The sequence below is a fragment of the Formica exsecta genome, unplaced genomic scaffold, assembly GCF_003651465.1.
Source record: "Formica exsecta isolate Colony F162 unplaced genomic scaffold, ASM365146v1 scaffold2, whole genome shotgun sequence".
Lineage (NCBI taxonomy): Eukaryota > Metazoa > Arthropoda > Insecta > Hymenoptera > Formicidae > Formica > Formica exsecta.
Genome location: NW_021849297.1, coordinates 914,755 through 925,330, shown reverse-complemented (window position 1 = coordinate 925,330; position 10,576 = coordinate 914,755). Strand labels below are relative to the sequence as shown.

The following is a 10,576-nucleotide window of genomic DNA, read 5'->3' as shown; positions in this document are numbered from 1 at the left end:
AAAAGAAAAAAAAAAATAAAAATTCCTGCCTCGACGCGAGCCATATGCGCTCAGATAACAAGAGCGTGACTAAATAAAACGGTCGGTCGCGATACGCAATTAACATTTCTTCCCCGCGCCATGCTGAAGGAGATAGTAACGAACCGAGAATCATAACAAACAGTACGAGACTGCTAGCTGGCTGGCTGGCTGGCTGGCTGAGATTATTCTGTCCATCCGATATCACTGGCTAACGCGGAATTGTGTCGTTGACATGACGGCGACGTCCCCTTGTCTCCTTTTAGACCCGACCCGGGCGATTACTCAGTCGCGACAAAGCACGATAAAGGCACGAGTCAACGGCATCAGCGATCCCTCAGGCAGAGAGCTTCGAACCCAGATATTCCGAAACTCTGAATTTGTAGCGTAACAAAGACTCGCGAGCGAGCCACCATTTGCTCGCGATCGAGTAATGGAGGACGGGGTTTCTCTCCTCGTCCTACTCACACGCGCTCTCCTCTCTCGCTCGCTGTGACCTCAGGTTGAAGTCCTCCAAAAAAGAGAGAAGCCCCCCCCCCTCCCCCCCTTCTTCCTTACCCTTATCCCTTACGCCCTCCCGTCCGCCTGTCTCCGCGACTCGTCCTCCCTTCCTCCCGCCAGCCCTTCCTTCTCACCCACTCACTCATCCGCCCCACGCACTCTTTTCGATGCTTTCGTCAGGGACTCTTTTCGAAAACAGTTAATCTAAATATGTATGTGTGTGTATGCGCGTGTGTGTACCTTTACCTGAATGTGGGAAAAACATGCCCAGGGCATCGCGACGATCGGAGTTATCTTCTCTCGGCTTGGTGGAACGCGAGACAAGGAGAACCTTCGTTCCCCTTCGTTTTATCGTTGCATACGTACACATACACACGCTCGCACGCATGCACGCACGCACGACGAGCGAATGAAGGATCGAGGAAAGACGGAGCGTAGATATCGAGAGCGTTCGTGGCTATATCCGCGCACGGCGCACAAGATCGAATAAAACTTACACACACCACGGATCATAAACAAAAAGAAATAAGAGGAAACAACACATCGAACGAACCAAGACGCACTGAAGGCGAGTCGACGGAATGCGACGGCGACTGTCGGGTCCTCGGGTTGGTTAGGACTGGGTGCCTGCAAGACGCTCCGCCCCCGTCGTCAATGTTATACGCAAGCGAAGCGAGCTAGCTCGCAACGCACGGGCGCACGCACGCACGCACGCAGGGCAAGCAGCAGAGGCACGCACACGCGCACGCATGCACGTACGCACGCACGCACGACGAGAAGCGACGGAGAAGCCAGTTATCTATCTCCGTTACATTCGGAAACCTGCCGCTCGGGAAGAAATTCCACCGTGCGCATGCGGGAACCTGTGCGACTAATCACGTGACTGTATTTGACAGACTCGTGCTTAGACGCGCGACATGACGCAATATGTTTGTAGGGGTGCACATAACGATTTTCTTTTACTGTTTCGAATATTATTAATTTTCATTTTCAATATTATTAATTTTCATTAATTTTGTAGAGACGAATGAAGAAATTTGTTGGTTAGTTACGTACCAAGTTGTATCAAGTTGTCCAATCTAATAACTCTATTGAGCTACGCGAACGATGGTATAGAGAAAAAATTTATCTATCTCGACGTACGATACGAGGAAAGGTACTCTCACGATTTCTAATGGGCTGCAATAAGATAAGAGAAACTTTAAATAAAATAGATATACGATTATTTCTTCTGTATTTAACGACACTTCTTGCTGCGCATGCGCAACATCTCTCCCTCGATTTGGTAATATTGCCGTTACTGATGGCTAGCTCGGCGCGAACGGCCATCTTGCTCGGCCGTTTTTTAAATCTTCATTTTCACTACGAGTCGCAAAAACCGGCCCGATGATGGTCGAGTTCGCTTACGTAAACTGAGGTTTTCCGAGATAATCAAAATGACAATATGTTCACGTCATTCGCATGCATTACTATTCCTTTTGCATACAATCGATTGATCGAATTCTCCGTCGTAAAAAAATATTGCACGTAAAAAAAAGAATATATGTATATATATGTGCAACATGTTTACCTCTCACGCATCTATCGCGCATTTGTCGTTTATGTAACGTACGTTTATGTATTTACTCGTGGACGTGCGCGTTATCGCCAACGGAAATTGATGACGCTCGTGTGAAATAATTTGTCATCGTTCATCTTTACGGCGTCGAGTGGAAGAGCGAATCACATATCGTCGTCATTGATTATTTATCGCTGTTTATTATATGACTCGAAATAATATGGCTCGCAAGATACACTTCGAATTTACTAAAGAGTAAATTTCTTTCAAGCTTGAATCGCCGAAAAAAAAAAAAAAATGCCATACAACGATCGCGTAACACCGTGCGAGAGAGACGGTCACTTGAAAATTACGAAATTATTTTCAAACCGAATAGAAAAAGCTCGTGTGTCTCGAACGATAAAACTTTATCTATTACCTTTCGAGGACCGTACGCTTTACGGATCCGCTTCTGTAAAATGACGCGACGCGTTTACATAAAGCACGTTCGCTCGTTTCAAGGTCTAATTGATCGTACGCGTATTCGAACCGATCGAAATTGTATGCGCCACTGCGACGGTGTGGAATTACACGGATATACGCAAGACGCGACGAGGGCTTGTTGCGTCGCGTCTCGTATGAGGATGAACGGCAAAAAAAGGGAGAAGAGTAAAGCGAGAAAACGCCTCGCGTTTATCGCGTAACAGATGTCAGATTCTGGCCGCTCCGATCTCGGATATGCGGATATACGATTGGCTGAGAAAAACGCAATTGACGACGGCCAATTGGCCGTTAATAAGCGATGTCAAAACCCGAGCTACGTCAAAACAGCCTGCCCTGAGATCAGCTGTCCGATCGGTCGCGTTCTCTCCCATCGCACGCGACACGCGATCGGCCGACACGATCCTGTAACCGGCCCTTCGTCAGCGTATGCGATAAACGTTCTTACTCACCGCAAAAAGGGAGCTCCTCCCTGGAAGTCGGACTCCAGTTACGCAATGCGATGCGCGAGGGGACACGTGAAAATACAGAGTGAGCTGTCAAGTCGATTCGTTTGCGTCGTCTGCTACCGCGAGATATCTCGACCCGAGTGATTACAGACGACGCGTATGGTGTTTCAGTGGATTCGCGAGTGAACGCATCGGTCGTCGCGTTCGTCGATTGGTCAATGCGCGCTTTCCTTCCGCGTCGACCAATCCGATGGACCGGACGAGAAGGCGGTGTTTTCAAATCACACGTGTAAATTCGCCATACGATGGTAAGTCCGTTGCGATTCCGCCGATTCGATATCACGATTTGACAAGATGTAATAGGTTATGTTCAAATCTAATACACACATAATTTTATTTCAAAGTTAATCGCGAGATAAGCCGCGTTCGACGGAACATTTCGTAGTAATTTTATCACTTGTTCGCGATGCACATAATTTATTATTTTAAAGTTATTTAATTTTGTCACGATAACTCGGCATCCCCTAAGAATTTGTGTTAACGGCAAGTACGTATATATTTATGCAACTAGAGTATTATGCTTCTTATTCGATTATTTCTAAGCTAATAAGTTATTCGGCAAAGAGATATTACATGTAGCCAAATTATTTATATGTTGCACCATAGTTGATATTAAAGATGGTAATCCATGTATGACAATCACAGTTAAAACACGATAACAATTTTATATTTAGAATAAATATCTATATATATTAATATATTTTATCTATGATTTAATCAATAATATTAATATGTATTGTTAGTTTGTACTATCATATTACAACGAAAAAGATGTATACATATTGCTTCATTTTCTATCCATACCATATAATAATTCCTTCAGTGATTCTTCATTTATGGTTTGTAAAGTATCGGTGACTTTGTCACGATTGAAGGTTTGTTCTCTGTCTGAGTCTATTGTATTCATTTGCACATTGTCAGAAACTTGTGGAAAATTGGTATAGGAATCTATCGAATCCTCTTTACGTTTAGGTGAAGATACTCTCAAGTGTTCCATCTCGAAAGTAGGTGATGATATGCTATTTTCGAGAGGAGACATCACCATGGAGAAGAAATCATTTGTGCTTTTTATATCTATCTTTTCATTATCCGACTGTATTTTCTTAAATGATTCTGCAGATTCCTCGAGTTGTACAGAATTAAAGTTATTAGCGCTCTTTGAATTTTTGTTTGTATTATCGGAGTCTCTAAAATCCATGTTTTCTTCTTTTCTTTCGAGAGATATATTGTTTATCTCTGACTGTAGTGCTAAAACATGTTGTCCTTGGGCATTTATTATCAATACAAATTTGTTTTCCTCATTATCGACGGCGTTCGTCGTCGATTGATTTTCTTGAAGGATATTGGTTTGTGGTCTAATTGCTTTTTCGTCGGCATCTTGTGTAATCTTATCAAACTGCTGGGTGCCACTTGACGTTTGTGCAGGACATTTATGAGTTCTTTGACTCACCTGTAAACGTAATTCATATGTGGAAATTATTAAAAGGTAAAAATATATGATTGGAATATTTTACAATTACTTTCTACCTTGTATCGAAAGCTTTTGCCACACATTGTGCATTTATAAGGCATCACTCCTGTGTGAATTCGACGATGGACTAAGTACGAAACACGTTGACGAAAACATTTTCCTGCAGAAATTAGTATGGCATTGTAGGAGAATTTCTCTCTCTCTCTCTCTCTCTCATTATTATCATATTATATAGCCTATACATTCACAAAAGAAATGTGCAACACTTTTCATGGGAATTACCTGCTTTTACTAATCACATCATGCACAGCACATCATAATGTTACAGACACTACACAAACAAAATAACAGTGATGTTAATTATTAGTTAATAACAAACAATGTGAGCGATAAATTGTTAATATCGCACTAACTCATATTTAATGATCATTTTCCTATAACATACCACATGTTTCACATGCAAATGGCTTCTCTCCAGTGTGAATCCTTTCATGATTGTGTAATGTTGAAAGTTCTTTAAATGATCTACCACATGTTGCACAGCTATGAGGTTTTTCATCCTTATGATAAAATCTATGCTTATGATATGATTGCTGAAAGGTGAAACTCTTGTCACATATTTTACATTTATATGGCATTTCACCTGAGTGTAAGCGTTTGTGTTTTTTTAGAAAATACTTTGTCGTAAATAATTTACTGCAAGTATCACATTCCCACTGTTTGCTTTCGTGGGTTTTCATATGTTGTATCACATGTTGCTCCTGAAATAAGAACATAAATGAGATTATTAAGAGCAGTTTGTATAAAAATTGTGTTATAAACAAAAGAGAACAATATCCTTACTTTCTTAAATCTTTTTCCACATGTAGGACAAGTGTATCCAGTATCACTGGATGTAAGTTCGATTTGGCCATCTTTAGGAAAAGAACCTGTTACATATGAATAATGCGAAATTTGTTGTGTTTGCGTTTATTTACATATTATTACATTAAATAATTAATTAAATAAATCGTATATAATTTTACAATTACTTGCCTAAATTGTGTCCAAAATGTGCTACTCTCATATGTACCATTAAACTACCCCTCATTTTGAATACCTTAGAGCACAAATGACATGAATAATTTTTAAGAACTTTCCCAGAGATATTATTTAAATTTTGCTCGTGCACTAATTGTTTGTGTAAGGCCAAAATGTTAGTGTCGGGAAAGTGAAAACCACATATGTTACATCGTTCCATCTTTTCTTTCGATGTTATAGTTTGGAAAACTTTATTACATGTGTGGGATAACATTTTTCTATGTTCTAAGTTTTGATCTTGATATTCAGCATTTGTCTCAAGCATAGTCTCTCTTGTGTTAGATGAACTTTCTTTGTCATTACATTTTTCTGATGATGCATTTGCACAAACTGGCATTATATTCTGAATTGATTGAAACTTTGAGAGATCATTTTCTTTTTCAACTAAACTTATCATCAGTCTTTCCTTTGCGACACATTGGTTATTATTTGTTTCACATTCTCTTTCAGTATCTCGGTAGATGTTGGTATCTGTACTTTCTGTCACTTTTGTCCCAGTGATTAGATCCGATATAGCTTTTTCTGCTTGTGTAGTTTCTGTGATTATATTTAAGTGTTTAATATTGTCATTACAAAAATATTGCGTTGTACAATCTGTTTTTAATACATCTTGTTGCAAATTTATAGTTGGTCTTAGTACTACATTGTGATTTTCGTTTGATTGTGGAAAGATATTTACTTTTATTGCATCATAATTATAATCTGATATGAAACTGTGTTGGTCCGCATTTTTCACTGATAAGTTTTGATTTTGTGTTTGAAGCTGTGAATTTACAATAGAGATATTGTTTTCTGTATTTGCTATACCAGCGTCTGACTGTTCAATGCTATTGTTGTCATTTGTTGTTTGCATTTTGCCTGATTGTTGTATTTTTAATATGTTCCAACCTTGCAGAGCAACATTATGCGCATTATGAACTGCAACTTGCTCATTGGCAGCAACATATTTAGATGAATCTGCTGTATTATTACTCAGATCGATTGTATGACTAAATAAATGTATAGTTAATTTATCAATGCCTAAGATCACTTCATTACAAACAGGGCATATAAGAGGTCGAGTTGCTACACTAACAAGGCCAGCTCGCAATGCATCAAGTGTTAAGAACCCAGGTTGAGAACACAATGGACATGCTAAGAGTCGTGCGCACATTTTGTATTTGTTGATTATACGATTTGTTATATATTGTTTTAATTATATATTATATATATATTTTTCAATCTCTATAAAATGTAATACACATCTTTGCATTTATAATTATGTAGAACACTTTTTGGTTCGAACATCTTCCAATTTTTTTACAAGATAGGTAACCAAATATCGTGATCGTAAAATTCTAATGATAAATAATATGTTTGTGTAATTTAAAAAGTTGACATTGTGTGTAGTTTTATTAAAATTATTGGGGTTATACACTTGAACTTGACCCAGTAATTTACAAAATAGAATTCAGTGATGCATAATCTTTCATCTGAGATATTTTAATAAAATCTTATGAAATATTATAGTAAATTCTGAACACTGACACTATACATAAAATTCTTACACCTCAAGATCTAAATATAGAAAGATGGTTTAAGATATCTGTGCTGAATTCCTATGTATCTTTGTGGAGTGTGTTGATGATCAAGAAGCTATATTTAGAAAACTGGTGGGATATTCAAAAGAATTAATCAGAGTGTATCGAGTCAATATATGTATTAAATACCACTTGTATAACTTGTCAAACTTAAAAATTAGTTATTTTATACAAAAAGAAGTTATCTTAAGTTTACTTTACTTATTACATTTATATGGTGAGCCATCTTTACAGCAATATTCTCTACCTGCAGATAGATTTGTATTTATCCATTCATCTTTGCAATTCTTGATGAAAAGATAAGCCTGTAAAAAAAAAATATGCGTAATATATTGAAATTATATAATTCTGTTTTTATAATAAGAGATCAAGAATTTTATAATAATATCATAATAAAATTAATTTATATGCAACACACCCTTTCTTTGTGACAGTCACGATCTAAAGAAGCACAAAGCATTGTCGAACTGTTTGGTAAATATTTTACTATCTGTAAAAAACAGTTTTAATTAATTATTAGTAATGAATATTTGAGCTTATAGAAAAATTATGTGATGTAGAAATGTTAAACAATATTTTAAAAACTCACAGCTTCAAGACATTTGCTAGTGCAAAGTTTGTTTCCAAAAGTATTACATGGTACCGAATCGGGATGTTCATGAAGGAATGCAGGATATCCTTTAGGCTGTTCTTTACTTCCTTTTGTAAATTGTCCGCTTAAAAATACAGCACAGACACAGCCAATTCGCTCTTCACTTGGATTTAATGATTTAATATTTGTACCAATACTGTTAATTTCTGCATAAGAATACGACATGCAAAAAGTCATAATCACTAATGCTAAAAACATTTTGACCTGAAATGTAAATTGCTGCAGTTAACAATGCTTTCTTTTCAATCTTATAATTCTACGTTAACTATACTTCAATTTGTTATAATAAATAATTTTGAGATATTATTTAAAAGGATAAAATAAAAAGAGATAATACCTCTAAGTTCTTCCTTCCCCAAGAAAATATCAGGATAATTAAATATCAATCGATGATTTTACTTGTATCCACTATAGAGAGAATTTCACTGTGTGTTACACCTCACAGAACTTCATTCAAATGCGGATAAGACTGAGCCTTAAATCTTATTAAAGTCATTATGTTGCAACAAATATGAGGTCACATAGAATGCTTGCTAAGCAAAACTTCAGATTGCAGACATAGTAAGAATTCCACTTTAATCGTATTATGATTGGAATGTACACAACTGAGTAACAGGCAAATTTGTTTAATGAAGATTTCAATTATAGTCGAATAACAAAATTGTACTCTCATACTGAGAGTTTAAAAAGTAATTTATTGGTAGTGAATTAATAATATAATCAGTTATATAAATATCCATGCTCCTCGTTTACTAAAACATAAATAAAAGATGTTGACAAGAGATATTTATACAAACATCACATTAAAGAATGGAGAATTTTATTAATTCTTAACATTTTTACTGTTTTTGTTATAATGATGACATATTTACAGTATTTTTCTCATAAGTTTTGCTTCTCCTTCCAATACAACTTTATCTCCATTAGCGATACACATATATATACATTTAATAATTTTTCTTACTGATATAATTTTTACTATTACTTCTACAGAGTCTCCAGCATAACATGGTTTAGGGAATGCGAGATTTTGTTCAATAACTATAGTGCCTGCACCAGGTAACTTTGTACCAATTAATCCTGATACTAGGCCATTGAGCAAAGCACCGTGTACAATATTTCTTGCTGATTCAGTATGTATTGGATTATAATCACCTGTTAATTCAGCAAATTTAAGTATGTCGCCATTTGTTACCACTTTGAAAACTGATACTTGATCTCCTTCTCTCAGATTGTTCATTGTTGTATTAGCAAATAATCTTATTTTGGATGAGGTTTTCATAGAATGACTTTTGAGAAATCCAGTAAAGGATTGAATTAGATTCATAATTGTTATTTCTTACGTTTGTAGTCAGAAATATGTAATTCATATAATTATTCTGAATTAATTAAATATGTGGGTAGAAATAGATTTAACCTTAAGTATTTCTTCACTTCTTATGTACAATTTAATTATTTAATTATTCCTAGTTATTGTCCTTTAACTTTATCTTTTCCACTTCACTTGCTTCACAATAATCATTTAGAAATATGATGGCTAAATTTTTAATACGGATATTAGTATCACATGAAAATTCCAACATGCGTTTAATTATTTCGGACGACGTTATTTCATTCCTCGATTCAGGTGTGATCAAAAACATCAAGGTAGAAATTGCCGAGAGCACAATATCTTCATTTTGAGAAGAAAGTAACGATGATACTAACTCAACACCTCGATTGCGTAGGATATAAATCTTATTTATTGCATCTGAAAAAAGAATATTACATGAATAAAATAATGTAATATAATAAGTATTATGTGTGCAACTTTTCTGTTCCATTAAAGATATACTCTTACCTAAACATAAATTGCATATACCACCAATAGCAAAACATACCAATTTTTGATTGTTTTCAGATAAAGTATCAAGAAATATATCAATTATTTGTAATTGTCTCATGTATCCATAATTTATAGGATCATAAGCAAAGTTTGCCAAATTTGCCAGTACTTGCTCCTTTGCGTCTAATAATTCAAAATAAAAAAGAGGATAATAATGATTTAACATTATATTCATCAAAAGATGACTACATTTGTATTATATAATATATTTATATTTTACATATTTTTTCTTACCTTTAGATTTAGTTGTCTTATATTCAATGGCTAAAAGCTTTAAAAAATCATAACGTCCGATACTATTCTTGCCTGTGCGTTGTATTAATCGTTCTTTAGACGAGAACATTGAAGTCTTAATACATGCAATTTATTGTTGCACACAAGTATTCACTTTTAGATCTTCTATTATGGTTAGGTTCTCTCTCTATTATAATATAAACATATGTACATAAGAATACATTTGTCATGAAAATATTTCATACAAAATTACATATATGTAAAAATATATAATTACATAAATACAAAAAGAGATTCGATATATATTGCGAAACAGTAAATAATTTCTGCCATATAGTACTATATGTACAATATTTAAAAATTTTATGATAAACATACATCTCTTTGAAGATTAAACTTTATGCATTTCATACTATTTTTTCTTTGTAAATAATTAAATGCAGTCGTTTTCTAGGATTTGGATTTCGTGTAAATAATATATCACTGTATATCTACATGTGTTTCGTTTGACGCTACGAAAGTTTCGAATCGTTTGATTGGCCAATCAAGTAAAGGAAGTAAAGATTTTTTGCTCCGGTTGGTTAATGAAACACTTCGATCCTTCCCTC

At 35.4% G+C, this 10,576-nt stretch overlaps 3 protein-coding genes across 10 annotated transcripts in view; all 3 read right to left on the bottom strand.

Moving 5' to 3' along the window:
* Positions 1 to 3,142, bottom strand: part of LOC115234260 (E3 ubiquitin-protein ligase TRIP12) — a 23,621-nt gene extending 20,479 nt beyond the window's left edge. For 3 of the 8 annotated variants that reach the window (XM_029805181.1, XM_029805187.1, XM_029805188.1), the window contains exon 1: positions 3,010 to 3,142. The gene's annotated coding sequence lies outside the window, so the exon portion shown is untranslated. The other 5 variants (XM_029805186.1, XM_029805183.1, XM_029805185.1 and 2 more) reach the window with 5 other exon arrangements.
* Positions 3,143 to 3,549: 407 nt separating this feature from the next.
* Positions 3,550 to 6,853, bottom strand: LOC115234249 (zinc finger protein 568-like). The gene is made up of 5 exons (XM_029805120.1): positions 5,573 to 6,853; positions 5,381 to 5,466; positions 4,983 to 5,298; positions 4,594 to 4,697; positions 3,550 to 4,516 (listed from the first exon to the last, which is right to left on the bottom strand). The coding sequence occupies exons 1-5, from the start codon at positions 6,768 to 6,770 to the stop codon at positions 3,854 to 3,856; spliced, it is 2,367 nt and encodes a 788-aa protein (XP_029660980.1). The 5' UTR covers positions 6,771 to 6,853; the 3' UTR covers positions 3,550 to 3,853.
* Positions 6,854 to 7,360: 507 nt separating this feature from the next.
* On the bottom strand, positions 7,361 to 10,567 carry LOC115234250. The gene is made up of 8 exons (XM_029805121.1): positions 10,347 to 10,567; positions 9,969 to 10,155; positions 9,690 to 9,857; positions 9,431 to 9,599; positions 8,814 to 9,138; positions 7,787 to 8,053; positions 7,616 to 7,687; positions 7,361 to 7,502 (listed from the first exon to the last, which is right to left on the bottom strand). The coding sequence occupies exons 2-8, from the start codon at positions 10,075 to 10,077 to the stop codon at positions 7,395 to 7,397; spliced, it is 1,218 nt and encodes a 405-aa protein (XP_029660981.1). The 5' UTR covers positions 10,078 to 10,155; positions 10,347 to 10,567; the 3' UTR covers positions 7,361 to 7,394.
* Positions 10,568 to 10,576: the final 9 nt, after the last annotated feature.